Source organism: Myotis daubentonii, chromosome 18 (assembly GCF_963259705.1).
Source record: "Myotis daubentonii chromosome 18, mMyoDau2.1, whole genome shotgun sequence".
NCBI classification, from domain to species: Eukaryota; Metazoa; Chordata; class Mammalia; order Chiroptera; family Vespertilionidae; genus Myotis; species Myotis daubentonii.
In genome coordinates, this window is record NC_081857.1 from 1,136,828 (window position 1) to 1,161,115 (window position 24,288).

A 24,288-nucleotide genomic window follows, 5' to 3' on the forward strand; every position below is an offset into this window, starting at 1 on the left:
GGATTGAATCAACTGGTATAAATACAGTTGTAACAAGACAGAAACACTCAGAACTCAGAACACAGAACTAAGGACACAGGGCTTGGAAGACAGGACCAAGAGAGACAGAGCCTAGGCACAGAACCTACACAGAACGTTCTCTAGAGACAGAAGAACTTCGCTGGCGAGAGCATGCCGGAGGATCCTGGACAGGGACTGGCCTCGGAGCCTAGAGACAGAGCCTAGCGGGAGAACATGGCAAGGGATCCTGGACTGAACCTGACTACAGAGATTGGCAGGAGAACCTGACTGGAACCTGGACACTGAACCTGACTGGAGAGCCTGGACAGAACCTGGCTGGAGAACCTAGCGAGGGAACATGGCTACAGAACCTCGCTGGAGATCCGAAGCAGAACCTCTCTGGAGATCGAGACCAGAACTTGGCTAGAGATCCTGGCTAGGCTGCTGATCAACTGAACGCTGTCTCCGTGCCCTTCCTTCTTCGCCGACTCCGTCCACACCTTTGGGGACCCCTGGACCCGCTGGGGCTGGACCCCGGCACACATCAATCAAGGCTTAACTACAACAAGACTGCACACAAAGACCACGAGGGGGTGTACCAAGAAAGCATAAAAAATGCGGAGACAAAGAAACAGGACAAAACTGTCAATGGAGGATATTGAGTTCAGAACCACACTTTTAAGGTCTCTTAAGAACTGTCTAGAAGCCGCCAATAAATGTAGTGAGATCCTCAAGGGAACTAATGAGACCCTCGATGTTATGATAAAGAACCAACTAGAAATTAAGCATACACAGACTGAAATAACGAATACTATACAGACTCCCAACAGCAGACCAGAGGAGCGCAAGAATCAAGGCAAGATTTGAAATGCGAAGAAGCAAAAAACACCCAACCAGAAAAGCAAAATGAAAAAAGAATCCGAAAATACGAAGATAGTGTAAGGAGCCTCTGGGACAGCTTCAAGCGTACCAACATCCGAATTATAGGGGTGCCAGAAGAAGAGAGAGAGCAAGATATTGAAAACCTATTTGAAGAAATAATGACAGAAAACTTCCCCCACCTGGTGAAAGAAATAGACTTACAGGTCCAAGAAGCGCGGAGAACCCCAAACAAAAGGAATCCAAAGAGGACCACACCAAGACACATCATAATTAAAATGCCAAGAGCAAAAGATAAAGAGAGAATCTTAAAAACAGCAAGAGAAAGAAACTCAGTTACCTACAAGGGAATACCCATACGACTGTCAGCTGATTTCTCAACAGAAACTTTGCAGGCCAGAAGGGAATGGCAAGAAATATTCAAAGTGATGAATACCAAGAACCTACAACCAAGATTACTTTATCCAGCAAAGCTATCATTCAGAATTGAAGGTCAGATAAAGAGCTTCACAGATAAGGAAAAGCTAAAGGAGTTCATCACCACCAAACCAGGATTATATGAAATGCTGAAAGGTATCCTTTAAGAAGAGGAAGAAGAAGAAAAAGGTAAAGATACAAATTATGAACAACAAATACACATCTATCAACAAGTGAATCTAAGAATCAAGTGAACAAATAATCTGGTGATCATAATAGAATCAGGGACATAGAAAGGGAATGGACTGACTATTCTTGGGGGGGAAAGGGGTGTGGGAGATGCGGGAAGAGACTGGACAAAAATCGTGCACCCATGGATAAGGACAGTGGGTGGGGAGTGAGGGCGGAGGGTGGGGTGGGAACTGGGAGGAGGAGAGTTATGGGGGGAAAAAAGAGGAACAACTCTAATAATCTGAACAATAAAGATTTAATTAAAGAAAAAAAAAATAGTGTGCCTGCCTGGTCCATTGCTCAGTGGTGAGAGTGTTGGCCCTAGGACTGAAGGGTCCCGGGGTTCAATTCCTGGTCAGGGCACGCACCTAGGTTTCGGGCTCCATCCTAGGTCAGGGTGCAGGGGGAGGCAACAAATTGAGGTTTCTTTCCCCCTCCTCCCTCCCCTCTGCTTTCAAAAATCAACGGGAAAAATATCCTCGGGGGAGGTGGGTTAAAAATCAATCAATCAATCGTGCACACTGTGTCCATTTTCAAAAGAAACATCTTCTTTGTTTTGATCTATTTTGTTTTTCTTTGGTCTTTTCCCAGTTGTCAGTGTCGGTTTTGGAGGGAGGAAAATGCCCTCTACCCTTCTAGGACCTCAGCTGAGAACCCTCCAATAAAAGATTGAAAAACAGAATTTTGTTAGGTCGGAGAGAGCCCAGGATCGGATACATGCAGACATGTGATGAGATAATGGGCCCTCCCTGGCATTTCTAACGGATCAGCGTGCCCGACACAGATACGGCTTCTCCCTGAATCCACAACGACCCCCACACAGACACTGCCTCCGTCCTGAATACCCTGCGGACCCCTGAGGCGGAAACTTCCTCAGCTGAATGCCTCCGCTCACGGCCCGCCCCTCACCCAACCGCAGTACAGAAAAAGCGCCCCCCTCCCTGTTGGCCTGAATCCACGGGCCCTGCCTTTGGAGTTCATGGGTCGCCGGGGACGCAGAATAAAACCTTCCCTTTTCTTTCTTTTCTGATTCACTCGACTCTCTTTATTTCCTAGCCGCTTCCTGAGCCACCTAACCTAACAAATTTACATAAAGTGCATACCGCCAAGGAAAACCGAGTAACTCCCCCAAACGGCCCAGGCCACCCCCTTAAATGCCATCTTCAGCTAAAGACAAAAATGTCTATTTCGGGGTGTGTGTGGGGGGCCAGGGCGGGAGGCTGGCAGGAAAAGCACAGCAGAGGGGGCGCGGCTGTGCTGCCTGAAGCTGAGCCTCTCCCCAGACGATAAGCGAGCCTCGTGATTTGGAGGCGCCCTGATACGGGAGGGCGGGCGGCGTCCTCACAAAAGGACTTCCCGTCACTGTCCCCCCGGCGAGTGTTCAGAGCGTCTCCTGTGACGGCGGCTGCTTAGAAATAATCGCCAAGGAGGTGTGTTGGGGTCCGCACAGCCTGCTGCCTTCCCCACCTCCGCAGCGGCGAAGCTTCCCGGCCAGTGCACGTGCGCGTCGCCCCCCCCCCCACCCCCCCTGCCGCCGCGCAGCCCCCCGCCCCCCGCGCGCAGCCCCCCGCCCCCCGCGCGCAGCCCCCAGCCACCCCCGGCCCCCGCGCGCAGCCCCCCGCCCCCCGCGCGCAGCCCCCCGCCCCCCGCCGCGCAGCCCTCCCCCGCCCCCCTGGCCGCGCAGCCCCGGCTCTGTGGGCAAATCTGCACCGCCAGCCCCTGCTTGCGGGGTGCTCCGAACCCCTGCCGTTAGGCACTGTCCTATCAGAGGTAATTCTCGTTCAAATAAACGCCTAAAAACGGTAATGCACAGCTTGTCCTTTGAGTTCCTTAAAGCGCAGAGAGCGGCGGCAGCGCTCACCTCCGGGGGGCGGGGCGGGGCCTCCTCCGCCTGCGTTCGGCGCGCAGTGACTGTCATTTTGGGCTCTTAGTGTATTTGTTGTCTGTGCTTTTATTTAATCGACTGACAAAGTTAAACAATTAAGGACCGACTTGTCCTTTACCCAAGGGAAAGGCGTCCCGGACGGGGAGCAGGTGAGCCCCTTCCCGAGGTCCCGGGCGGGAGCTGGAGGAGGTGCCCGCACAGCGCTGGGCTGGCCCCGCTCTCCAGGGCGCTGCTGAGCTGCAGGACGGGGACCTCAGGGCCTTGGCAGGTGCTCCCGAGGGCGAGCTCGCCGAGTGCGGGTGTGCGGCGCGGGCTGGGCCGCCGGCCTCGCCTCGGCAGGGGCCGGGGTTGTCGGTACCAGCCACCTTCCTCGTCCCCACGGCGACTGGTGCTCGGAGAGACGGGCACCAGCGCCCTCGCGCTCCCACTTCCGGGGGGGGGGGGTCTCCGACGGGAACCCACAGGTTAGCACGTCAAGGCCCTGGTCCCTTGGTGGCCTTTCCTTCACTCTGTTCTAGGCAAAGGGGCCGCTTTGTCTGTCACCAGTGGCTGCGCTGGGCATTTCCAGCTTCGGAAGGACGCAGCAGGGAGGCCATAGAATGACTCTACGCAGAATAATGCCCGAAGCTGCAGGCCCCTGACCCACACCCACTGAGACCGAAGAGGCCACACAAAGGCCCCTGGACCAAGCCCTTTCTTAGTCGGCCAAGCGGCTGGGTCTCAGCTTCCCCAGAACTGGGGGTCCAGGCGTGAGCGGTGGTTTCCAACGCACAGCAGACGGTAGCCAAGGGTTTTCCTTCGCAGGAACAACTTGGCCAGAGAGTGCAGGGATTTTGGGGGCAGTACACTGCTTTGCTTGCTCCTCGCCAGCGGAGCAGGGGGTGCCAAGTGACCTTGGGGTCACGAGTGCCTTCTGGGAGCTCCTGTTAGAGTCTGTGATGCAGTTAGAGGTGCAGCCACTGCGCCCCGCGGCAGCTCTCTACCTGCTCCGGGCGCAGGAAGAGGTGCTCGTCCTGAGCAGGTGCATTTGGACCTGGGCGGGGGTGGAGTGGGGGGGCGGTTGGGGGAGGGGGCAGCGATGGGAAGAGCAGGGCTCAGAAGGGGAAGGATGACGCCTGGGGCCAGCCAGACCTCACAGGACTGCTGTGCCCGTTTCTCCTGGCGCTGCTGACTGGAGGCAGGGAGAGCAACTGGCAGCCGGGCCAGGAGCCTCAGGATGGCGAGAGGGGCTTCCTCGCCCAGAGAAACCAGGTGCCGGGACCCAGGGAGCCGTTGTCACAGGCAGGACTGCAGGTGGAACTCCAGGAATCGGGCTGCTTTCCCCTTTGCAAGAGCCGTGGGAAAGCATTTGGACGCAGCGCTCTCCCAAGCGGCAGGGAAGGGCCTGCTCCCAGGTGGGCCTCCCGCACGCCAACAGCCTCTCCTCCTGGTGACCTTGGCTCTGAGGTCTCCAGAGTGTGTAGCGGCCGCTATCAGGTGGTTCCCTCTCCACGTGCTGAGGGTGGGCACTGGGGACGAGCATGAGGACAGGGAGCAGGAAGGAAAGGTGTCCGGGGATGCCCCACACTGCCTCGCCAGCACCCAGGTCCTCTTCATGTCCCCACGTCCCAGGCAGAGCTTCTCAGCCTCGGGCATTTCTATGCCAACAATGGGTGTCGCCGGCACCTAGAGGCCAGCGATGTCGCTGAACACCCGGCAAGGCACAGGCGTTCCTCGGACAGGAATCACCTGGCCCCAGTGTCAGGAGTCCTGAGGCCCAGGAGTCCTGCGCGGTCTCTGTGAGTCCTGAGGAGCTGGCGTCCAGGCCTGGCCATCCGCCCTCTGGAGGGGAGCTCACTCACCTGCCATCGAGAGGCTGGCGGGACCGGCAGGACGAGCCGGTGGCCAGCAGGTGTTTGGTGCACGAGTGAGCGGGCAGGAGCATGATGAGGGGGACAGTGAGGTGACTGGTTCCTCCTCTGGGCCCTAACAGTCCTCTCCATCGCTGTCCACACCCAGAAGGGACCCAGGGCTGCTGGGTGGTCTGCAGCCTGCACTGATTTCAGGAAGGGCCATCCGTGCCGGCCTCCAGGTGAGCTAGAAGCACGACAGGACTGCCTCCCTCTCCGCAGCCACCTTTCCTGGAGGGGCTGGGACAGATAGAGGCCCCGGGGAACCGTGGCCCCAGGGAGAGGACGTTTCCCAGTTTCTAAGATTCCGGTGAATTTGGAGCCAAGCTGAGCCAGATTCTGGGAAGGCCTGCGTCTTCAGGGAGGGAAACTTCAGAGGAAAGGGGGAGGGCGGGGCTGTGATAAAGCCACAGGCTTCCACTTCCCCTTCTGACTCCACGCCTGTCTGTCCTGGGGTGCAGCCCCAGAGGAGCCGGCTGACTGTGCTGCTCCCCGAGAGCTGCACCAGGGGCCATGGGGGTCCCTTCAGTCCTGCCACTCCCTGCTGCAGCGAGTGGCCAGGTTGGCTGTCCCCCTTGCCATCCCTGGGGGCACTTGCTACTACTGTGCACGGCTCTGCTATTCCTGGGTGAGTCAGGGTCGGGGCAGAGGGAGGGACGGGCCTGGTGCCACCTCGGTCGGTCGGTCGGTCGGTCGGTCGGAGTTGCGCTCGGCCAGGATGAGGCTGGCGTGGGAAGCAGTCAGCAGATGGAGACGGAGCCCTGGCAGCCTGCTGGCCTCGCTGAGTGCGACAGTGGCAGAGCTGGGGTTTTAACGTGTCTTTTGCCTAATTCTCTTGGGCCCCGTCTCTGAGGATCCGCCAGCCCCACATCAGAACCCGCTCGGAGGAGTCCCGGGACCAGACGGGCATGGCTTGGGCGGGCGCTCTGCTTCCTCAGAAAGGTGTTTCCAGGGACCGCATCTCAGGGGAAGGTCACGGTGCTCCAGATGGCGTGGGAGGAAGCTGTCAGGCACGTGGCGGGCAGTGGCGATTCTCTGTCCTCCTGAATCCACGTCAGGCATCGAGCGCTTCCCTTCCCCTGGGAGAGGCCGGGAGGCCCGGGAGCCAGGCTCCTGCTCAGCACACACCACCTGGAGCCACTCAGCGAATGTGTCCGGGGGCGGGGGGGAGGGGAAGCAATGGGATCAGTGTGGCTACTGCCCTGTCTGAGCGTGCATCCCACCGAGGGTGTGAGCACAGGGCGCAAACACAGAGGCACAAACAGGAAGGCAGGAGGCGTCAATGGGGCGCCCTGATAAGAAAGCCTAATGTGGGAGACAGAGCAGCTGCTTGAGCCGACACGGAGCTTCCCGAGGAGGCCACGCTTCTGCTGGACGGAGCCACATCCAGCCCCTGGAGGCAAAGGAGGCAGGTTCAGAGCAGCGGACCCGCCGACACAAAAGCCACGTCTGTGCCCGTGTTGCTGGAGCTGAGCTCAGGGAAGGAGCAGGAGAGCCAGGCACGGCCTTGCAAACGCTGACGTCTTATTTTAAGAGCAAAGGAAGGCCATCCAGGCTTGTATGCGGGGAGTGACGTTGTTTAAAATAACCTTAACTTGTGGGAGGCAAGTCGGGAGATGGCAGAAGGCTGGCAGGGACTGGGGCAGTGTGAGGCCGTGGGCGGAGAGACGGGCATCCAAGCTCTAAGTGGGAGGCAGACGGACAGAACTGCTGGCGTGAGGGGTGGGGTCTGGAGGAGGAATGGAAGAGACGGCAGCTTCCAGGCCGCAGAAGAGCAGAAAGGGGGCAGAGGGGCACGGAACGGAGACTGGGAGAGAAATGGAACGTGTCCCCTGTTGCGAGTGAAGCTGACCTGAAGGAGCGGGCGGGCGGCTTGTGTAGGAAACAGTGGAGCCATCTGGCTGTGAAGGGAGCAGGGAGAGAAGGTGGAATTACATGTGCGGTCCGGTGAGAGGTTTTCTTTTTATGAAAGATACTGGAATATACTTACATCGGTGAGGAAGATGTCCCTGAAAGGGGACACTGGTGACGCAGGAGAGGGAGTCACAGGATGAAGGGATGGGCAGAAGCAGCTGGCCCAATAAGGTGGAGTCACGGGGGGTGGGGGTGGGGGCAGGAAGGAAGGAGATGCAGCAGTGAGGTCGGCCCTGAGTTTGCAGAGTCACCAGTCTGCCTGCTCCATGCTGGTTCAGCAGCACAGGCGGGGCAGGTGCAGAGGGTTCCAGTGGAGACGGAGGAGGGCAGGGTCTCGGGGCTTGCAGGGCGGTGGTTACTCACAGTGATGCCGGACTTTGCTTTCTCTCCTGCAGCTCCTGCGGCCGGGACCCCTGGTAAGTTCCGACCTAGCTGCCCCTTCCTCTGCCCCAGCACCCCGCCTAGGCAGGGCCGGGAGGGTAACACTCCTCCCCTCCTGCCCTCCTCCCCTCTCCCCTCCTCCCGGGACCAGGGCCGGGACACAGCACAGATATTGTCACAGGAAATCACTGCACCTTCTCTCTCCATCGCCTTCCTCTCGCCAATGCAATCCATCCCATCTAACAGGAGCCCCGGCAATTTCAGTCTCAGCCTCGCGTCGATGAAGCTCGCTTTGCCTGAAGGCTCTGTCTGGGGCCTGGGCAGGAGCAGGAGGGACCCCACGGGCTGAGCTTCTCCCTCTCCCGGGGGCAGGGGCCCTTCCAGGGCCTGAGCCCAGGGCTCCTGCATTGGCCCGGCCTTTCTCCCTCTCCTCTGTCCTTGTGTGGGTAGGAGGACAGGCCTGCTCTAAGGGATAAAGAAGGACATGTGGTCAGAACAGAAACCGGGCATCCAATTCTCATGCTGCACCCCCACCACTCCCTCCATTCAGTTCTGAGTCCAGACACCTCCATTTAAAGGGTGTGTGTGTGTGTGTGTGTGTGTGGTTAGGGTGCTGCAGCGAGGCACCTCTATTTCGAGAGCATGTGCCCTGTGTCCTAGCCCTTTCCTTGCTCTTGAGGCACATGAGCAGGCTTGGCTTTCTCAGATACAGTGGGGCCTTGACTTACGAGTGTCCCGACTGACGAGTTTTTTGAGATACCAGCTGTCCCTCTGCCGATTTTTTGCATTGAGTTGACAGAGTAATTTGAGTTAACGAGCTCCTTAATGAGCTCCTTAATGAGCTCGGTCTCGGAGCGAATTAAACTCCGAAGTCAAGGCCCCACTGTAGTTGTGGTCGTGGCAGGGCCCAGGGCTTCCTGTCTGGGCTCCGAGACCTGCTCCGTCCGCTCCTCACGCTCCTTTCTCTGCCGCCAGGTCTCCCGAAGGCCGTGGTGAGCCTCCAGCCCCCGTGGCTCCAGGTGTTCCCCGAGGACAACGTGACTCTGAGCTGCCAGGGGGCCCACAGCCCTGGGGACAACTCCACCCAGTGGTTCCACGATGGGACCGCCATCCCCACCCAGGTCCAGCCCAGCTACAGCTTCAGGGCCAGCAGCAACCACAGCGGGGACTACAGGTGCCAGACGGGCCAGACCAGCCTCAGCGACCCTGTGCACCTGGACGTGACTTCCGGTCAGTGGAGGAGCTGGGAGGCCTGGGAGGCGGACCTGAGAGCTGCTGGCCCGGCAGAGGGTTTGGGAACGGGGTGGCCGTTTCTGGGAAGTGTGGCCCGAGCTGTTGGAAGTGGTTTCTGCCCAGTCATTTCCCCTCGCACCCCGCCTCCTTCGCTTCTATGTGGGTTCCTCAGAGTATGTGAGGCTGCTTGGCCTCAGTCCTGATTGAGCAAGAAGGTGACAAGGCCACAAACAGGCCACCGGGGGTGAGAGAAGCAGGAGGAAACCACAACTTCACAGAACCCCACTTTCCTAGCCGAGGCAGGAGCACAGCTGAGTCCCAGCCGTGGAGCCGTGGGCTCCGTCCCTGAGTCTGTCCCCCTTTGCTCCGTGGGGTGCTGACCCCAGCAGTCTCACATCCCTGCCCCACCCTCCATGCACTTTCCTCCTGACACAGGGCAGCTCCACTCGAGTTTGCCGACCCAGTGGGCGCTCTCACCCTCCTGGCAAAACGTAGTTCTCCATGCAGAGCGGCTGCTCACACCCGCACCCTCCTCTCGGCAATCGTCCTCAGAAGCTCCCAGCAGACCCAGCCCAGAGGAAGGCCCAGGGTCTGGCCCCTCCAGGAAGGGGAGAGGCGAGGGGACCCGCTGAGACAGGCGAGTCCTCACCAACGGCCACACCAGGCCCCAGGACCAGCACAGGAGGTGGATGCCTCTGAGAGGACCCAAGTGCTCCAGCCTGGGGGCCCCAGGGCCCCCTGAAGTTCAGGTCTAGCACTGGGCATTCCAGCAGGGGCAGCTCACATGTCACTGTGTGCACAGCCAGTGGGGTGGCTGGGGGGCCTGCCCTCCAGGTCTGCCTAGCAGCAGGCGGCCGTGCCCAGCTCCCTCACAGCAGTAGACCCCCACCCAGGCCTTGCCCACCATTGGCCGCAGCTCGTCAGCCAGTCCTGGGGCGGGCGCTCTCCCAGCCCCACCACTCTGACCCAGTCCGTGCTCCTGGGACCAGCACCTCCCAGCCTCGTCCAGGCCGGGCCCACGTGTACCTGAGGCCACAGCTGGGAACCTATGGCAGGTGGACCGGACCCTGGGCTCCCAGCTCATCCAATGCCCCGGCGGAGGCTCAGGCCAGCCCGTGCAGGTGCTCAGCCTCCTGGGGGCCAGCAGGTGTGGCTGGGGCAAACTTGGCAGTGAGGAGCCAGCAGCCCCAGCCCAAGGTTCCCCTGAGAAGGGCCTTGCCCTGTCTTCACCTCCTCTGTCTGCCTCTCCCAGGCCTCTCGCCAGGCTCTTGCTGTGGCTCAGCTTCCTCTCGGGCCTCAGGCCAGTCCCTCAACCTCAGTCGAGCTGCAGGAGGTGGCAGGAATAGCACCCCAGAGTCCACGAGTCCAGGTGGAGGGAGCCAGAACCGGGGCATTTGGGTCATTGCCTTCCTCGGGGGCGGGTGTGGGGGAGCCGAATCAAGAAGGGCACAGAGAGCTGGAGCCCTGCCTGCAGCCACACGGGGACGCAGTGGGACCCGACGCAGGCAGCCCCCTGCGCCACCCGCACGCAGGTCCACCCGTTCCCCACTGAGCAACGGCACCGGCAGCCTCAGGAGAAACAGGCTGGGCTCCAGCACAGCCCGCCCCGTACTGACCCCGCTGGCTGTCCCTCGGCCACCGCCTCCGGTCCCCGCTGCCTTCCACGTGCCTTCTCTGCACCTGCTGGGCCAGTGGCCGGCAAGCTCATTGGTCAACAGAGCCAAGTATCAACAGGACAACGACTGAAATTTCTTTTGAGAGCCAAATGTTTTAAACTTAAACTATATAGGTAGTACCTTGTTATTAACTTAATTAGGGTACTCCTAAGGCTTAGGAAGAGCCACACTCAAGGGGCCAAAGAGCCGCACATGGCTTGTGAGCCGCAGTTTGCCGACCACGGTCAGCTGGGCAAACCCCGGCCTGGCTGTCGGGCAGCAGGCTGGCTGAGGAGGAGACACAGAGCTCAGTGCTTGTTGCCCAGACACCTCCAGTAGCTGGAGAGGGAGCGGCCGTCGTCCAGCGGCGATGCTAATACCCCCGCAGGGGGCTGGCAGCCGTGCGCCCCCCCCCCCCCGCCCCCCAGCACAGCCCTGGACTAGCCACGGGGCCCAGACAAATGGGTGACTCAAACCTCCACAGGCCACTGGGAAGCCCCGATATCACCCACATCACTGAGGCTTTTGTATCCAAGAAGGAGCAGAGCCGGAGTGAGAAGCTGCTGCAGGCAGGGCTGGGCAGGCTGCGCGAGAAGCAGGCTGTGGCCTGTGCGTGACTGGCCCGTCTGCCAAGCAGACAAGAGGCGAGCGTCCTGAGTTGTGAGCCGTTTCGTGCCTCTGAGAGGTTCTGCTCTGTGAGTTGCACCAGGAGGGACAATGTGAGCTGTGGTCACAGATCTGGCTGAAGAGGAAAAAGTGAGAAAACTTCAAAAAGCCCACCCACTGGGACCTGCTGCAGCGGGGCGAGGCCCAGGAGAACTCCAGGGGCGGAGAGCCAGGCTTGAAGAGCCTGCCCTGGGAACCGTCCTGCGGCCGAGCCCCCTCCAGCCGCCCCAGCCGCCCCAGTCACCCCAGCCACCCCAGCTGCCCTAGCCCCCCCCCCCCCAGCCGCCCCAGCCTTGGTGCAGAGGAGGCAGGAGCTCATCGCTTCTCCACGCGGCTCCCAGGAGACTGATGGGCAGACTTTCATTAGCACTCTGAGTGCCGTGAGCTTGCAGGGCCTTCCCACGACGTGTCCTCCGGGAACCTCAGTAGCCTTTAACGTCCCGGTGTTAACCTGGTGGCGGCACCTCCGCAGGGAAGGACGGGCTGCTGCAGCGATGCGGCTCCATCCGTCTCCGTGGAGATTCCCCGACCGGGACGCGGAGGCAGGAGCGGCTGCTCTCTACAGGCGGCAGCTCTGACGTGTCTCTGGCTTCTCTGTTGTTAACAATCTGTGGTTCTGAGCCTCCCGCTGGCCCCAACCGAATCCTGATAAAAGAGGCCGCCCGTGGGCCAGGGCCAGGCAGCCTGGCCTGCAGGGGAGTCCCCGGGCCCACTCCCTCGCAGGAGGAAACGCTCTGTGCTGGGCCAGGAAAGGGGGCCCGCAGGTGCGGCCGGGAGAGGCAGGCTCCAGCGTGTGTGATGCGGCTGAGCAGCAAGAGCCGGGGCCCCCCGCCGCCCCCCAGTTCCCTCTGCGCCGCCCAGGGCGGAGGCCCAGCTTTCTCTCCGCCCTCACTCTCCCTGTGTCCTGGCGGCTCCCAGCAGGCAGGCTCGGGGTCTCACTCTGACTTGTGGCAGGACTGAGAGGGCTTGCCTGGCACGCACACCGGGCCGTTGTCATTCTCTGCCTCTCCCCCTCCCAGGTCTCTAGCGTCTGCTCCCCACCCTTCCTCTCCAATCCCAACCCCTCTGTCCTGGAGGAAAGTGCGGGTCGGGCTCAGGACTCCGCGCGCCCTCCTTAGGCACTATTGACTATTCCCTACACAACCACATAGTAAATATCCTTTCTTCCTCAGTAAAAGGACGAAAACTGGGGGGAAGTTACACAGCAGACTAATGACCCCCAAAGTCCCGCTGCAGGAAGCCCACATTCCCGGACACTCACCAGAGAAGCGAGCACTTGTTGGATGCCCATGAGTTTCTACGATCCTCAGAGACATGTCTCCACATCGGGGCCCCTCCCTCCTGCCCAGGGGCTGCGCCATGTCCCTGTGCCTCCCCAGAGGACAGGAAGAGCCCGTAGGACGTGCCGGGGACTGTGGGGGTGTGGCGTCCTTATGTCCATTTTCACAGATGAGGAGACTTGCCCAAGATGACAGCGCTCATGAGTGAGGGCCAGAGCCTGGCCAGGGCGTCTGATTCCAGACGCCAGCTCGTCCTGCCCCACATCATGTCCCACCAGCCGGGACTAAGGGCTTGACTGGCAGGCACGTGGCTGTTGCCATCCTCTGGCTCTCAGAGCTGAGGCAGCGCTGCCCTGTCCTGTGCTCTGTCTTGCAGCCTGGCTGCTGCTCCAGACGCCCCGCCTGCTGGTCCCGCAGGGGTCTCCCATCGTGCTGCGCTGCCACAGCTGGAAGAACTGGCGCCTGTACAAGATCCAGTTCTTCCAGGACGGGAGACCCAAGTGGTTTTCGTACACCAACGCCAGCTTCTCCATCCCACACGCCAACGCCAGCCACAGCGGCGCGTACCACTGCTCAGGGCTCCTCGGGCAGATGCAGCACACATCGCAGCCCGTGAACATCACCGTCCCAGGTGGGAGCCCTGCCCGGGTGCAGGAGGCGAGGCGAGGGGTCAGAGCTAGGGCGAAGGTCACCTGGGTGTCCATGGGACTGCAGAGGTGCCACAGCAGCAAACCTGGGCCCCAGGGCGCAGAGGAGAGGGGCCAGTGGCCAGGAGTACGGGCTAGAGGTCGGGCCTGGGCTTCCAGGGGAGAGGCCCCACCCCTGGCACAGCAGCAGAGCAGCCCGGCACCCCCCCCCCCCTCCCCGCACAGGCCCCGCGCTTCTGGGCCTTCCCAAGAGCTGAAGTTCTCGTGTCCTGCCCAGCACGCTCTAGGCATGGCCCATGCCTGACAGCTCGCCGCTGCGCTGGACGCAGTGGGGTGCCTCTCCCGCGGGGCCTTCAGGCTGCCCTCCCGCCACCCCTGAGGCCTATTAGGAACCCTTCCCCTCGCAGTGCACCTTAGGTTAGTGACAGGCCCGGGGTGGGGAGACGGTCCAGCCACAGACACCCTGAGCAGGCGAGGTTGCACCCGGGAGTGCCCAGGCACAGCAGCTGCAGGGACAGCCTGGGCACAGCCCCGGGGCGGGAGGGCGGCACACTGCCTGTCTGAGTTCTGTCTTCTCCAGTGTCCAGCAAAGCCTTCCCGCCTGTGATCACCGCAGTGGTGGCCGGGGTGGCCGGCATTGTTGCTGTGGCTGGTGTGGCTGGTGTGGTGGCCTGGGTCTGCTTCAGGCGACACCAGAGTTCAGGTTTGTGGCTTTTCTTGGTTTCTCTTATCAGTTCCTCCCGGCCAAAACCCTAAAACATTGCCAGAACCCTTCTCTGTGGGCTACAGAATCCTCACGTTCAGACATGGCCCGGCATTTTAGTTCTTCATGCATTCGCTAGCTCATTCCTTCCCGAGGCTTGGCCAAACTTGTTCCGTGTGGAGCACCATGCTAGACGCCGTGGGCGCACCCAGACACAGAGTCCGGCCTGTCCCTCGCAGAGCTCGCAGGGTTGCAGGCAGGAAGACAGGAGCGCAAACAGATCGTATGATCAGAGGGATGAGAGAACGACAGAGAAATGCGAGGCCATGGGGGGAAGGGACGGAAGAGCCCACAGAACCGGGTGGGGGGTGGGGGGTGGGGGGTGGGGTGGAGGGAGGAAGCGGCGCTTTAAAGGGCAGAGCCGGCCCGGGGAAGAGCAGTGTGTGGCCTCCCAGCGTCCAGGCGCCCCTGCGCAGCCTGGGGGGCGGTTTCCCCGGACCGGGCTTTCTGCAGTCTGGGCAGGAGGCGGGGAGGGAGGAGGACGCCTCTGAATGCTGAAGGCCTGTGTTGGTCCTAACACAATGCTGACCCTGACCCTTGGTCCTGAGGACTCAGACCCCTCCCTGTAATCTACTAACCTCCCTCCCGTGTGCCCTCCTAACCCTCCCAGGAACCCCTGAGAACGGGGAAAGGGGAGAGACCCTACCCGAGGAACCAGGTGAGTGCAGCCCGGGGCTCCGGCTGCCCCGCCTGGGCGGCCAGGTGAATTGGAGCAGCAGGTGGCTTGTGTGTGGCGGGCAGGGCTCAGGTGGCTTGGCAGCTCTGAGACAACTCCTGGGCCTAAGAGACCTCACTGGGCGTGAGGAGAGGAACACCGCGCCAGGTAGAGGTAGGGGTTCGCCAGCGTCGGAACTCCCAGGACTAGGAACGCTGGGAAATTTCCAGAGCACGAAATGAGAGGGAGCTTTGGCAGAGCTGGCACAGGGCAGCAGTTCAAAGATGTAAGATGAGGAGAATAGGATCGGGGCTGGGTTCTAGGAGGGAGGGAGGGAGGAGGCCTGGGGGACAACCTGGGTTTGTTGAGGAGTCTGCTCCGTGAAGTGATGGCGCCTGGGTTGTTGGGCTCAGCTCCCAGAGGAACACGAGAAAGTTCTGGGGCTCTAGCGGCCTTCGTAGGCTCCACGGACCAAGCTCGGGTCCAGGCCACTGCCTGGGGATGCCCGGGCCCTGTCCCCACTGGGCAGAGGAACCTCGGCAAGTCCTCCCCCGTGGCTCAGTCTCCTTGCCGAGGAAGCCGGCCTCCAGGTCTGACACTGAGCCAGTGGCCGCCTGGCCCTGCCCAGGTGCAGCGTGGTTCCTGGCACAGCCAGAGCATGAAGGCACCGGCCAGCAGTCCTGCAGTCAAAGAGGCCGGGGACCCTCAGGGGACGGGGTGACGCAGAGCAGAGCAGCAGATTTGAGAGCCCGAGCAGCTCGGAGCAGCCACGTCCTGGCCAGGCTGGGGGTGGGGGGAGGACCCAGACGCTGAGAGGAGCCTGGTCACCACGCCTGGCCACCCGGTGTGTGACCGTCTCCACTGCGTAGATGTGTTTCACAGGGCATTTACTTTGAAGCCAGGCCTGGGGTTGGGGCTGCCATAAGGTGTGGCCAGGTTGGAGAGAGCATTTGGTCGAGGGTCTGTTCCGGAGTCTGGGGCATGGCAAAGGGGGGTGCTGCGACCAGGGGCCGGGAGGACCTGCCGGTGTTGTCTCAGACCTTGCCTGCTGCTGCAGACACTGAGGGTGCTTTCCCGGCAAAGGCACGAGGGACTGGCTGTCCTACTGCATTGGCTGCTGCTTGGTCCCTCCCTCCCTCCCTCCTCGCTCTCCCTCTTTCCGTGTATATCATGGTGTCACCAGATCCCTCTAAGTCCCAACAAGGATGCATCTCACCGGCCCAAAGTGGCCGACGTCTTCTCTACCTGAAGTTTGTCTCAACATCTCAGACCCCGGAAGCTGCCTGCTTTGCCACGCCGCACAAATGCCCGCCTCCCTTAGCCAGCATGGCGGGGGCGCGGGCGGGCGCGGGCGGCGGCTTTGGCCTGGGGTGGCAGCCGTGCAGTGCCCCGCAGCAGGGCCTGCTGACTGTGCTTCTCGCCCACAGCCAGCATCGCCAAGGACACTGACACAGCTGCCAAAGCAGAGGTGAGCCCCCAGCCGTGGCCTGCCCCCCTCCAGGGGCTTCTCTGTGGCCCCATTGACCCCTGCTTTCTCCAGGTGGAGAACACAATCACCTACTCCCTCCTCCTGCACCCCGAAGCCCCCGAGGAAGACGCCGCGCCCTCGGATTACCAGAACATGTAGCTGCGGGGCCAGAGCCAGGCAGGCCCATCTGTCTTCTGGCCGCACCCCCTCGGGCAGGATGCCTGCCGTTCCGAAGTGGGGGCGCTCTTCCAGGGTCACCCGCGGGGATCCTGGGCTCCCTGTCCTGACAGCACAGCTGTGGCCCCTGATGACAGCCACACTGAGCCCTGAGCCCCAGCACTTCTCGCCATCACACGTCCTCTGTCCCACGTCCACGCAGACAATAAAACTTGCTTTTATTAAGAGATTGTAGCCACATGGGAGATGCTTATATTGCAGCTCGCATGGGAAAGTTACGTTAGTGTACATGGTCTCAGAAATGTTGAAACAGAGCAACACATGCCAACATATTCGAGTGGGGGTTTCAGGGTGCTTTTCCTTTCTGTTTCTATACAGAGCATGTGTTGCTTTTATAATAAACACTATAAAACGACACTCCCTTTAGACAGAGAGATGCACACATATGGAGACAGATTGCCTAGGCCTGTGCCCAGTCCAGGTATGTGGTGACGCTCCAACCAACTGAGCCCCGGCCAGGGCCCTCCCTTTTCGAGGCTGCACTGGTTGGCCTGTAAGCCGCCCTGGGCTGCTGCCCTTCCGGGATAGGCTGGGGGCCACGCCTCCTAAGGCAGAGCTCTTCTCCCGGTGAGTTTGCCTTCTTGTCTCCATCCTCTTCCTCCTCCTCTGCGGCAGATAAAGGACCACTTTGCTTTGTAACCCAGTTCTCAGCAAGCCGAGCTTCGGGTGGACGATGGACGGACGGACGGACGGAGAGACTGCGACGCTTCCTGCCGCTGTGCCTGCTGCCGGCACCAGAGGCTGTGGCCGCAGAGAGGCCGTCCCGCTGCTGGAATACGCCCGACAGCCCCGGGGCTTGGTGGGCGCCCTGGAGGGGCCTTGTTTTCCGGCGACCCCGAGACAGATCACCGTAAGCCGCGTTGCCACCAGGACAGGGCAGATTCCTTGGCTGGGTGGTTGCCATGGCTTTTGGGATGCACTTCCTATTCCCAGTCAGATTTCACACTCACGGGGTGGTATGACACTCCACTGAGCACTGACCGATGGTGGGAGGAGCGTCACCCGGAAGCACCACGCCCCTTGGGTAGGAGAAAGGCCCAAGAGGCGCCCTTTCCAGCTCTGCTCTCGTCCTCAACGCCATTCCTGACCCTGACAATGGTCCCCTGCGTCCTGAGCCCCCCGGGCCCCAGGGGAATTGTCTGGCTTCTCATCAGCAGTCCCCTCGTTACGGACATGCACGCAGTTCCCTGCAGCTTAATTTCCCGTGACAGCACGATCAAGATTTGTGGGCATCCCAGCGCTCCTGTGTGGGCTTTGAACAAAGTATTGCTCCGTGGCTGAATGCTAGAGACACCTTGGCCTCTTAACCCCTTTATCCTCGTCGGACGGACGCGCCAAAGGTGTATTTTATTGCTCTTTTCACAAAATTAGCTTTGGTTTTCTGATCGGCCTTCTCTCATATTTGCTTTCCATTTTGCACATTGTAATAATTTTAAGCCTTGACTAATATCCCCTTTCTTATTTCTGATACTTTTGCATTTTTTAAAATCAAGAAATACATGTAGATTTAAAGTCACCTAAGATATTTTCCTCACCAGATGATCTTTTACTGTCCTCCTGTGTATACTGGAATGACATCTTCCTTATTTCTCTTAATTTATTTTGGAGGAAAGCACAATTTCATCAGAATATTTAAATTATACAGGAATTTATATCAACAAGATTACGTAAAACTTCTCATCAAATGTCTTATAACATTCATTTCTATAACTTTAAGTCAAGTAAACCCGTCGATTTATGATTTCCACATACCCAGGGGAACCTTCGTCTTTAATAGATCATTAATAGGGTATCAAGTCTCAGAACTCTTTGCCTAGCACTGGATCCCAAATCAATGTCTCCCGTGTTTTTCTGAAGGGTTTATAGTTTTATATTTAAGTCCCTGATTCAGTTTCAGTGCTTTCTGTGTGAGGGGAGTGTTGGGGTAGGTCCGACTCAAGTCCTCCTGCTTCGGATTTGCATCGGGTTGGCTCAGACCCCTTTCCTCTCCGGGCCTGTGGCCTCTCGGGACAGGCTCACACCTCCTTGCCTCCTGCTCACACTCGCCCACCTGGGTCCCGGGGGCCATCTGCACAGGAACACAGCCTCTCAGACATGGAGACTTCCTGTAAATGCTGGTTTTAGACTGAGAGCTATCTGCCCTCTGGGGCATGCTCCGCCCTGTGGTTTTGCACAGCTGGGGGGTGGGGGGGTGTCAGGCCCCCCTACCCGCCCTGCCTTTAAGCCCAGGCCTTCCCTTCTGCATTTCTGATGGTTCCTCTCACCTCTGGGCAACCACGAGGGCCTGGGGGGATAATAGGAGGAGGGGGTGACCCTGTGAGAAGGGGGGTGGCTGTGCCCCTGGGACCCGCCTCAAAGGGGACATCCTGAGGCAGGGACAGTGGCTCTGGGAGGCCCCCAGAGCTGGGAGGTGCTGTCGCCCTCTTTCTGGGTCTCCTTGGGAGTCTCCAGCCTCCTCAGGACCAGGGCCTTGGGCTGAGCCTGAGCCTTGACCCCCTGCTGAGTCCTCTGGAAACTTCTCTTTTCCTCTTTCCTTTTCCTGGAGCCAGGGAGCCACAGCCTCCGGTGCTGAGTCCTGAGACCGGGTTCGAGAAACTGGGTGGTCAGAGCCCAGGAAGGACTCAGCTATGTCTGACATGGTGCCGTCACCGCCCTCTTCCCGTGTCCTGCCGCAGCCCAGGCTCTAGAAACATAGCAGAGGAGGGGGGAGGGGTGCTGCGGGGGGATGGAAAAGGGAGGGCAGAGGGCAGGCCCCTGAACTCTCAGAGGGCCCACCAGGTTCTGTAGCCTCCAGCAGCTTCCGCCTCGGTCAGCCAGCTCCCCAGCAGGAGCAGGAGGCCATGGGACCCTCCCCAGCAGGAGCAGGAGGCGGGGACACGGCAGGCAGCACATGCTCTGGCAGCTCTCTGAGCTCCACGGGGACCTGGACCACCATTTCCCCCACAGCCCTCCACGCAGATGACCTGGCGCCTGAAGGATGGAAGCCAATCAGAGTTGAAGAGGAGACAAGACAGTTAGACTTGCTTCCTCTTTTCTAATTTGAGAGGTTTCATGTTGAAAGTCGGGGTGTGAGGCTGCGGAGACCTTCACACAGTCACCATGAAGCCGGGCTGCTTCTCGCCTCCCGTGCTCTGGGCAGCCCAGGTGCTGCTGGGTGAGTAACACGCCTGCGCTGGGGGGCAGGGGTGGCCTGCGGGAGGCCCAGCGGGAAGGTGCCCGGACCTTCTCTGGCCTCCGAGGGGGCGGGGCTGGGGGATGTGAAGTGGGGGCCTGACATGAAAACCTCCCAGCCTCTCCCGCCCCAGCCCCTGGGCGACGGCCCTGCAGCAAGGAGCTCCCCTGCGCGCTGGTGCTCACGGTCTGGCCGTCACCGGGCCGCGGGCCGCATCTGGCCTTAGGGGCCTTCCCACACTCTAGCTCCTACCCTGGTGGGCTTGGCTGCTGCTGGCGTTCATCCCGCTGGTGTCCTCCGCTCCCCGGCCCCCACGCATCACGCCCCCGGTCCTTCGACCCCCTGGGTCCCTTTGGTGCCGTCCTTGCTCCCTGCCGTTCTCTCTTCACGCCGCCTCCCCAGTCAGCTTATTTGTCGGTTTCATCTTTCCCGGGACAGCTGAGTGGTTTGAGTCCTGCATCGCATCTCCAACCCCACGCCTGTGCTTGAGCATCACATTCAAATACCCAGCCTCGCACAGGACACACCCACCCACGTGTCTCCAGGTCTCCCAGCACCGCGTGGCTGGTGCCCAACCAACTGTCCCCTCCTGTCTCTCTCCATCCCACCTCCCACCGGACACCCAGACAGGGGCTTGGCGAACAAGCCAGATTCCCTTCTGCCCATGTTCTGCAGACAACTAGTTATCGTCCCTGGAAATGGCCCCTTCCCTGAAACATAAGGAATGCCATGCTGGACAAGCCCTCGTCATTTCTGACCTGGGCTGCGCCCGTGACCTCCCAGCTGAGTGACCTGTCTCAGCCTGTGTCCTTCATAGTCCTGCACTCGGCCGACCTGGCCCGCAGGTAACCTCTGCGACCTCTGGGCTCCCCTGAGCAGGTGGCGCTCCCGCAAACCCCAGTTGCTTAGATTCACACCTTCTCCCGCTGCACTCTGACGTGTCTCCTAGCTTTGCTCACTCTACTCCTGCTGAAAAGAGCACCCCATGGCCCCGTTCCCCTCTCGCTCACAAACTCTGGGCATCCAAACCCTCGGCAGTGAGGCGGCCCCTGCCCTTGGAGCTGTCCGGGAGCCCTCTGCCTGCAGCTGGGCTGCCTGGCGCCTCTCTCCTGTCACTCTCCCTCCCGCAGAGACCTTGTGCGCACGCGCCTGTGCCGTCCACCAGACCAAAGGGACGAGGCCTTTCCTTTTGTCTTTTAACCTCGTCTGATCTGTCTGAATTCTTGCACCGCGTTGGCCCGTAGTCATGTTGTTGATCGTTTCACTGAACACAGAGCCAGCCCTGGACGGCCAGTGCGTGGCCAGAGCTCCCAACGGGTGGTCGGACATTCTGGTTTCCACGCCTCTTCCACCGAGGGTGTTTCTTTGAAAAAGTCACGTTTTGTATCTCTGGATTTGGTTTCCCTCTTCACAAAATGAGAGTGACGATACCTTCCGGCCGTTTTCTGAGTGAAAGTGTCTGGTAGCCCAACCAGATTTTGTGTGAAAGAAGAAGCTGAGAGCCACCGAGGGCGGGTGGAGGAACCGAGAGGGCAGCCGGGTGGGACAGAGGCGGAGAGGCTCTGAGGACTGCACCTGGGCCTGACGGACGGACAGATGGACACGGACAGATGGAGGAGAACCAGGAAGGGGGAGGGGCCTCGCTGAGGGAAATGACAAGGTCAACGGGGAGTGTGGGGCCTTTGGGAGGGGACAGGACCAGGGAGGGCCAGGGAGGGGTGGAGGTGGGAGAATCGAATTAGCTCGCCTGAGCTAAGAGGCAGGTGAGGAGAATGCTGAGAAATCCATAACTCTACCTCTCAACCCAGAAGCAAAAAGCTGCTCTATCGCTGCCAGGACTGGGAGTAGAGGATCGGGAGGAGAAGGACAGGGAGGGAGAGTTCAAGGGTCAGAGGACAGACATCAGGGTAGAGATGGCTGAAAAATGAAGACATGAAAGTCGAGGCAAGGAAGGAGGAGACACTGGTGGGTAAGATCGTCAAGGATGAGTTGGGACAATGGAAATAAGGAAGAGTCCTCAGGAAAGCTGAGGACTGCAGTAGGTCATGTCTAAATGGTGACTCTGGACTCAGACATACCGAGTTTTCTTGCTGCAGTCCCACCCCCTTTTAAACTTTGGGTGAGTTAACTGGGGTTTCCAAGCCCGTTTCTTAAAGATTTAGAAACTCGGGGTGCAGTCACACCTGGGAACCCTGTGATGATGAAATAGAGGGTGTGAGGCAGAGCCGAGCCTCAGGCAGGTAACGCACCCAGTGGGGTGAGAGCTGACCTCTCCCTTCTCTCCTGTGCTGTGTCCACCGCTCCGGGGCCGATGGCCGTGGCCTCTGGTTCCTGTGCCCACAGCAGCTGGCTGTCATGCGGGTGAGTCCACCCTTTGGCCACTCTCTCCCCTGCCTCTTCCCCAAACCACAGTGAGTCACGTCTAAGACCCTCTGAGAGACCCCGGGGGTCTACTGGGGAAAGGCCTTGGCGTCTTCCTATTCTCCTTCTAAAAGGGAGACTCCCTGAGGAGGAGGCGGAGGCCCCGCTGGAGGGCACGCTCCTGCTCTCCCCGTCTCAGCATCATTTCCTGGCCGCGCCCTCCTCAGCCGCCAGTTCTGAGAGCCTGCAGTGCGAGGGCCCCGTCAGCACCTGGGACAGCGGCTGCCGCCCCGGGGATGACGCGGGCTCCGGGGAAGTGGACTACCTGGCCAGGGGCTACACGTTCAGCCGACCCATCCGTCTGGTCGTGTCCTACGGTAAGGTCCTGGGGGGGTCCTCTCCCACTTCCCACAGCCCCCCCTCAGCCCAGAGCCCCCGCGGGAAGGTGCCGCAGGAACTGGCCACCGATGACAGCTCTCCTTCCATCTCGGCCCACAGACCCGGTGCCCTCAGTCCTAGGCCCTAGAAGTTTTGGGGGCGAGAGCTCCCTGGATCCCCAGAGAAAGCTGCGGGGTCCGCTGTGGGCCGCACGGGGGGCTGCCGCGGGCGGCGGGTGACTCAGCTCTCGCTCTGGCCGCAGACTGGCTGGTCCTCCAAGGCCCGGCCGCTCCCATCTTCGAAGGGGACCCTCTGATTCTGCGCTGCCAGGCCTGGCGAGGCTGGCCCCTGGCCCAGGTCACCTTCTACCGAGATGGCTCTGCTCTGGGTGCCCCCGGACCTAGCAGGGAATTCTCGATCGCCGTGGCTCGAGAGGCGGACAGCGGGCATTACCACTGCAGCGCCATCTTCCGGAGCCCTGGTTCTGGGAGCCCAGAAACGGCATCCTCCGTGGCGGTCACCGTCCAAGGTGAGGGCTCGGGGCGGAGTCGCCGTGGCAGAGCAGGGGGCGCAGACAAGCCTCCTCACGGGGGGAGGGGGGGATGGGGGAGGCAGGCAGACGCGCTGCAGCTCCTCGGCCCTCCGAGTCCCGGGGGCCCCTCTATCCCACGCATCCTGGTCGATGCCCCGGCACTAGATCGGCTCCAGTCCAGGCCAGTGAAGCCGGCACTGAGGCTCAGATGGAGCTCTCCTGAGACCTCCCCCAGGGTGTGAGCCCGAGCTGAGCCCTTCCCGTCCCGTCTCTCCCAGAACTGTTTCCCGCTCCGGTGCTCAGAGCCACGCCCTCGCCAGAGCCCCAAGAGGGCAGCGCGGTGACCTTGAGCTGCCAGACAAAGCTGCCCCCGCAGAGATCGGCCACCCGCCTCCTCTTCTCCTTCCACAAGGGGGGCCGGGCCGTGCGTGGCCGGGGCCTGTCCCCAGAGCTGCAGGTCCCTGCGGCCGCACAGGCCCACTCGGGGTCCTACTGGTGCGAGGCCGCCACCGAGGACAACCACGTGTGGAAAAGGAGCCCCCGGCTGGAGATCAGGGTGCAGGGTGAGTGGTGTGTGGAGGGGGGGCAGGAGGGTGGCCCTTGCGGGGCTCAGTGTGAGCAGAGGCACAGCGGAGGCAGCAGCCAGGAGCCGGGTCCCTGGGGATGGCGAGAGTACAGACAGGGACTTCTCCCTAGACCAGGGGCTCCTCTCCGCACCAGGACCACGCCAGCTCCGCAGCTGCTGCTCACGGGCGACGCTCCTGCCAGGGGCCTGGGCACATGGAGGCAGACAGCACCGTGTTGGCTCTGGGAGCCCCACCGTGAAGGCTGCTCCTGGCGTGAAACACAGAAGAGGGGTCCGGGGAGCCAGGGAGCCACGTGGCAGGGATCTGGGGAGGGACGGGAGGCTCTCGGGCGGGCAGTGGCTCACGCACGGGGTGGGGCCAGCTCCATGAAGGTCCCGCCCAGAGGGCTGCGTCCTGTCCTCAGGGCAGGTGCCACCCACATGCAGGGAACCGGGAGGATCCCTGACGTCCACACCCCTCACTGACCAGCCTCCCTGCTGAAGGGTTTCCCATGTGCCAGGAGGGACGCGGGGCCCTTGAGTCTCCGCCCTGGGCAGTCAGAGCGCAGGAGAGACAGCCGGGGAGGGGAGGGGAGGCGGGCTGGAGCCGGGCTTCCGAAGTCACTGTAAGTGTGTTCCCCGCCCCACACCCAGGTCCCTCGAGCTCTGGTGCACCACCTACCTTGAACCCCGCTCCTCCGAAATCCGCAGCTCCAGGAATGCCTGCTGCGGAGACACCCAGGCCTCTGCCTCCGCCACCCAGCCCTTCCTCAGGGGGCCCAGCGCCCCCCTCTCCCCTGCAGGCCTCCGACCCCCACCTGCACCACCGGATAGGCCTTCTCCTCAGACAGATGCAGGATGTGCGCGTGCTTCTCGGCCACCTGGTCATGGAGCTGAGGGACTTGTCTGGCCACCTGAAGCTGGAGACCAGGAAGGGCACTGCCAAGCAGGTGTGAGCAGTTCACCTGCAGTGTTGCTCAGCACCCCAATAAACCGAGCTCTCCCCATCTCCTTCCTTCTGTCCTGCACATGCGCACAGAGACTTCTCCAGGTTTCTAGTCTTGTTAGAGTCGGAGGCAG

At 60.9% G+C, this 24,288-nt stretch overlaps 2 protein-coding genes across 4 annotated transcripts; both read left to right on the forward strand.

Moving 5' to 3' along the window:
• The first annotated feature begins 5,723 nt into the window (after positions 1-5,723).
• Positions 5,724-16,367, forward strand: FCGR2B (Fc gamma receptor IIb). 3 transcript variants are annotated; one of them, XM_059673274.1, is made up of 8 exons: positions 5,724-5,929; positions 7,611-7,631; positions 8,572-8,826; positions 12,807-13,061; positions 13,658-13,780; positions 14,451-14,498; positions 15,923-15,963; positions 16,036-16,367. In XM_059673274.1, exons 1-8 carry the CDS (start codon positions 5,815-5,817, stop codon positions 16,120-16,122), a joined length of 945 nt encoding a protein of 314 aa, XP_059529257.1. In that variant the 5' UTR covers positions 5,724-5,814; the 3' UTR covers positions 16,123-16,367. The 3 variants fall into 3 exon arrangements, with proteins under 3 accessions (XP_059529257.1, XP_059529259.1, XP_059529258.1); XM_059673275.1 differs by lacking the exon at positions 14,451-14,498 and having other exon boundaries at positions 5,725-5,929; XM_059673276.1 differs by lacking the exons at positions 13,658-13,780; positions 14,451-14,498.
• A 2,932-nt stretch (positions 16,368-19,299) lies between these two features.
• Positions 19,300-24,288, forward strand: FCRLA (Fc receptor like A). The gene is made up of 5 exons (XM_059674971.1): positions 19,300-19,354; positions 21,868-22,110; positions 22,374-22,640; positions 22,922-23,206; positions 23,863-24,288. Exons 1-5 carry the CDS (start codon positions 19,300-19,302, stop codon positions 24,162-24,164), a joined length of 1,152 nt encoding a protein of 383 aa, XP_059530954.1. The 3' UTR covers positions 24,165-24,288.

Bases quoted from the DNA above. Each gene is read 5' to 3' on its own strand.
- FCGR2B (XM_059673274.1), top strand. From the start codon at position 5,815: ATGGGGGTCCCTTCAGTCCTGCCACTCCCTGCTGCAGCGAGTGGCCAG. The intron at 13,781-14,450 runs GTTTGTGGCTTT...TAACCCTCCCAG, and splicing joins CAGGCGACACCAGAGTTCAG to GAACCCCTGAGAACGGGGAA. The intron at 15,964-16,035 runs GTGAGCCCCCAG...TGCTTTCTCCAG, and splicing joins ACACAGCTGCCAAAGCAGAG to GTGGAGAACACAATCACCTA.
- FCRLA (XM_059674971.1), top strand. From the start codon at position 19,300: ATGAAGCCGGGCTGCTTCTCGCCTCCCGTGCTCTGGGCAGCCCAGGTG. The intron at 19,355-21,867 runs GTGAGTAACACG...TCCTTCTAAAAG, and splicing joins GGCAGCCCAGGTGCTGCTGG to GGAGACTCCCTGAGGAGGAG. The intron at 22,111-22,373 runs GTAAGGTCCTGG...CTCTGGCCGCAG, and splicing joins CCGTCTGGTCGTGTCCTACG to ACTGGCTGGTCCTCCAAGGC.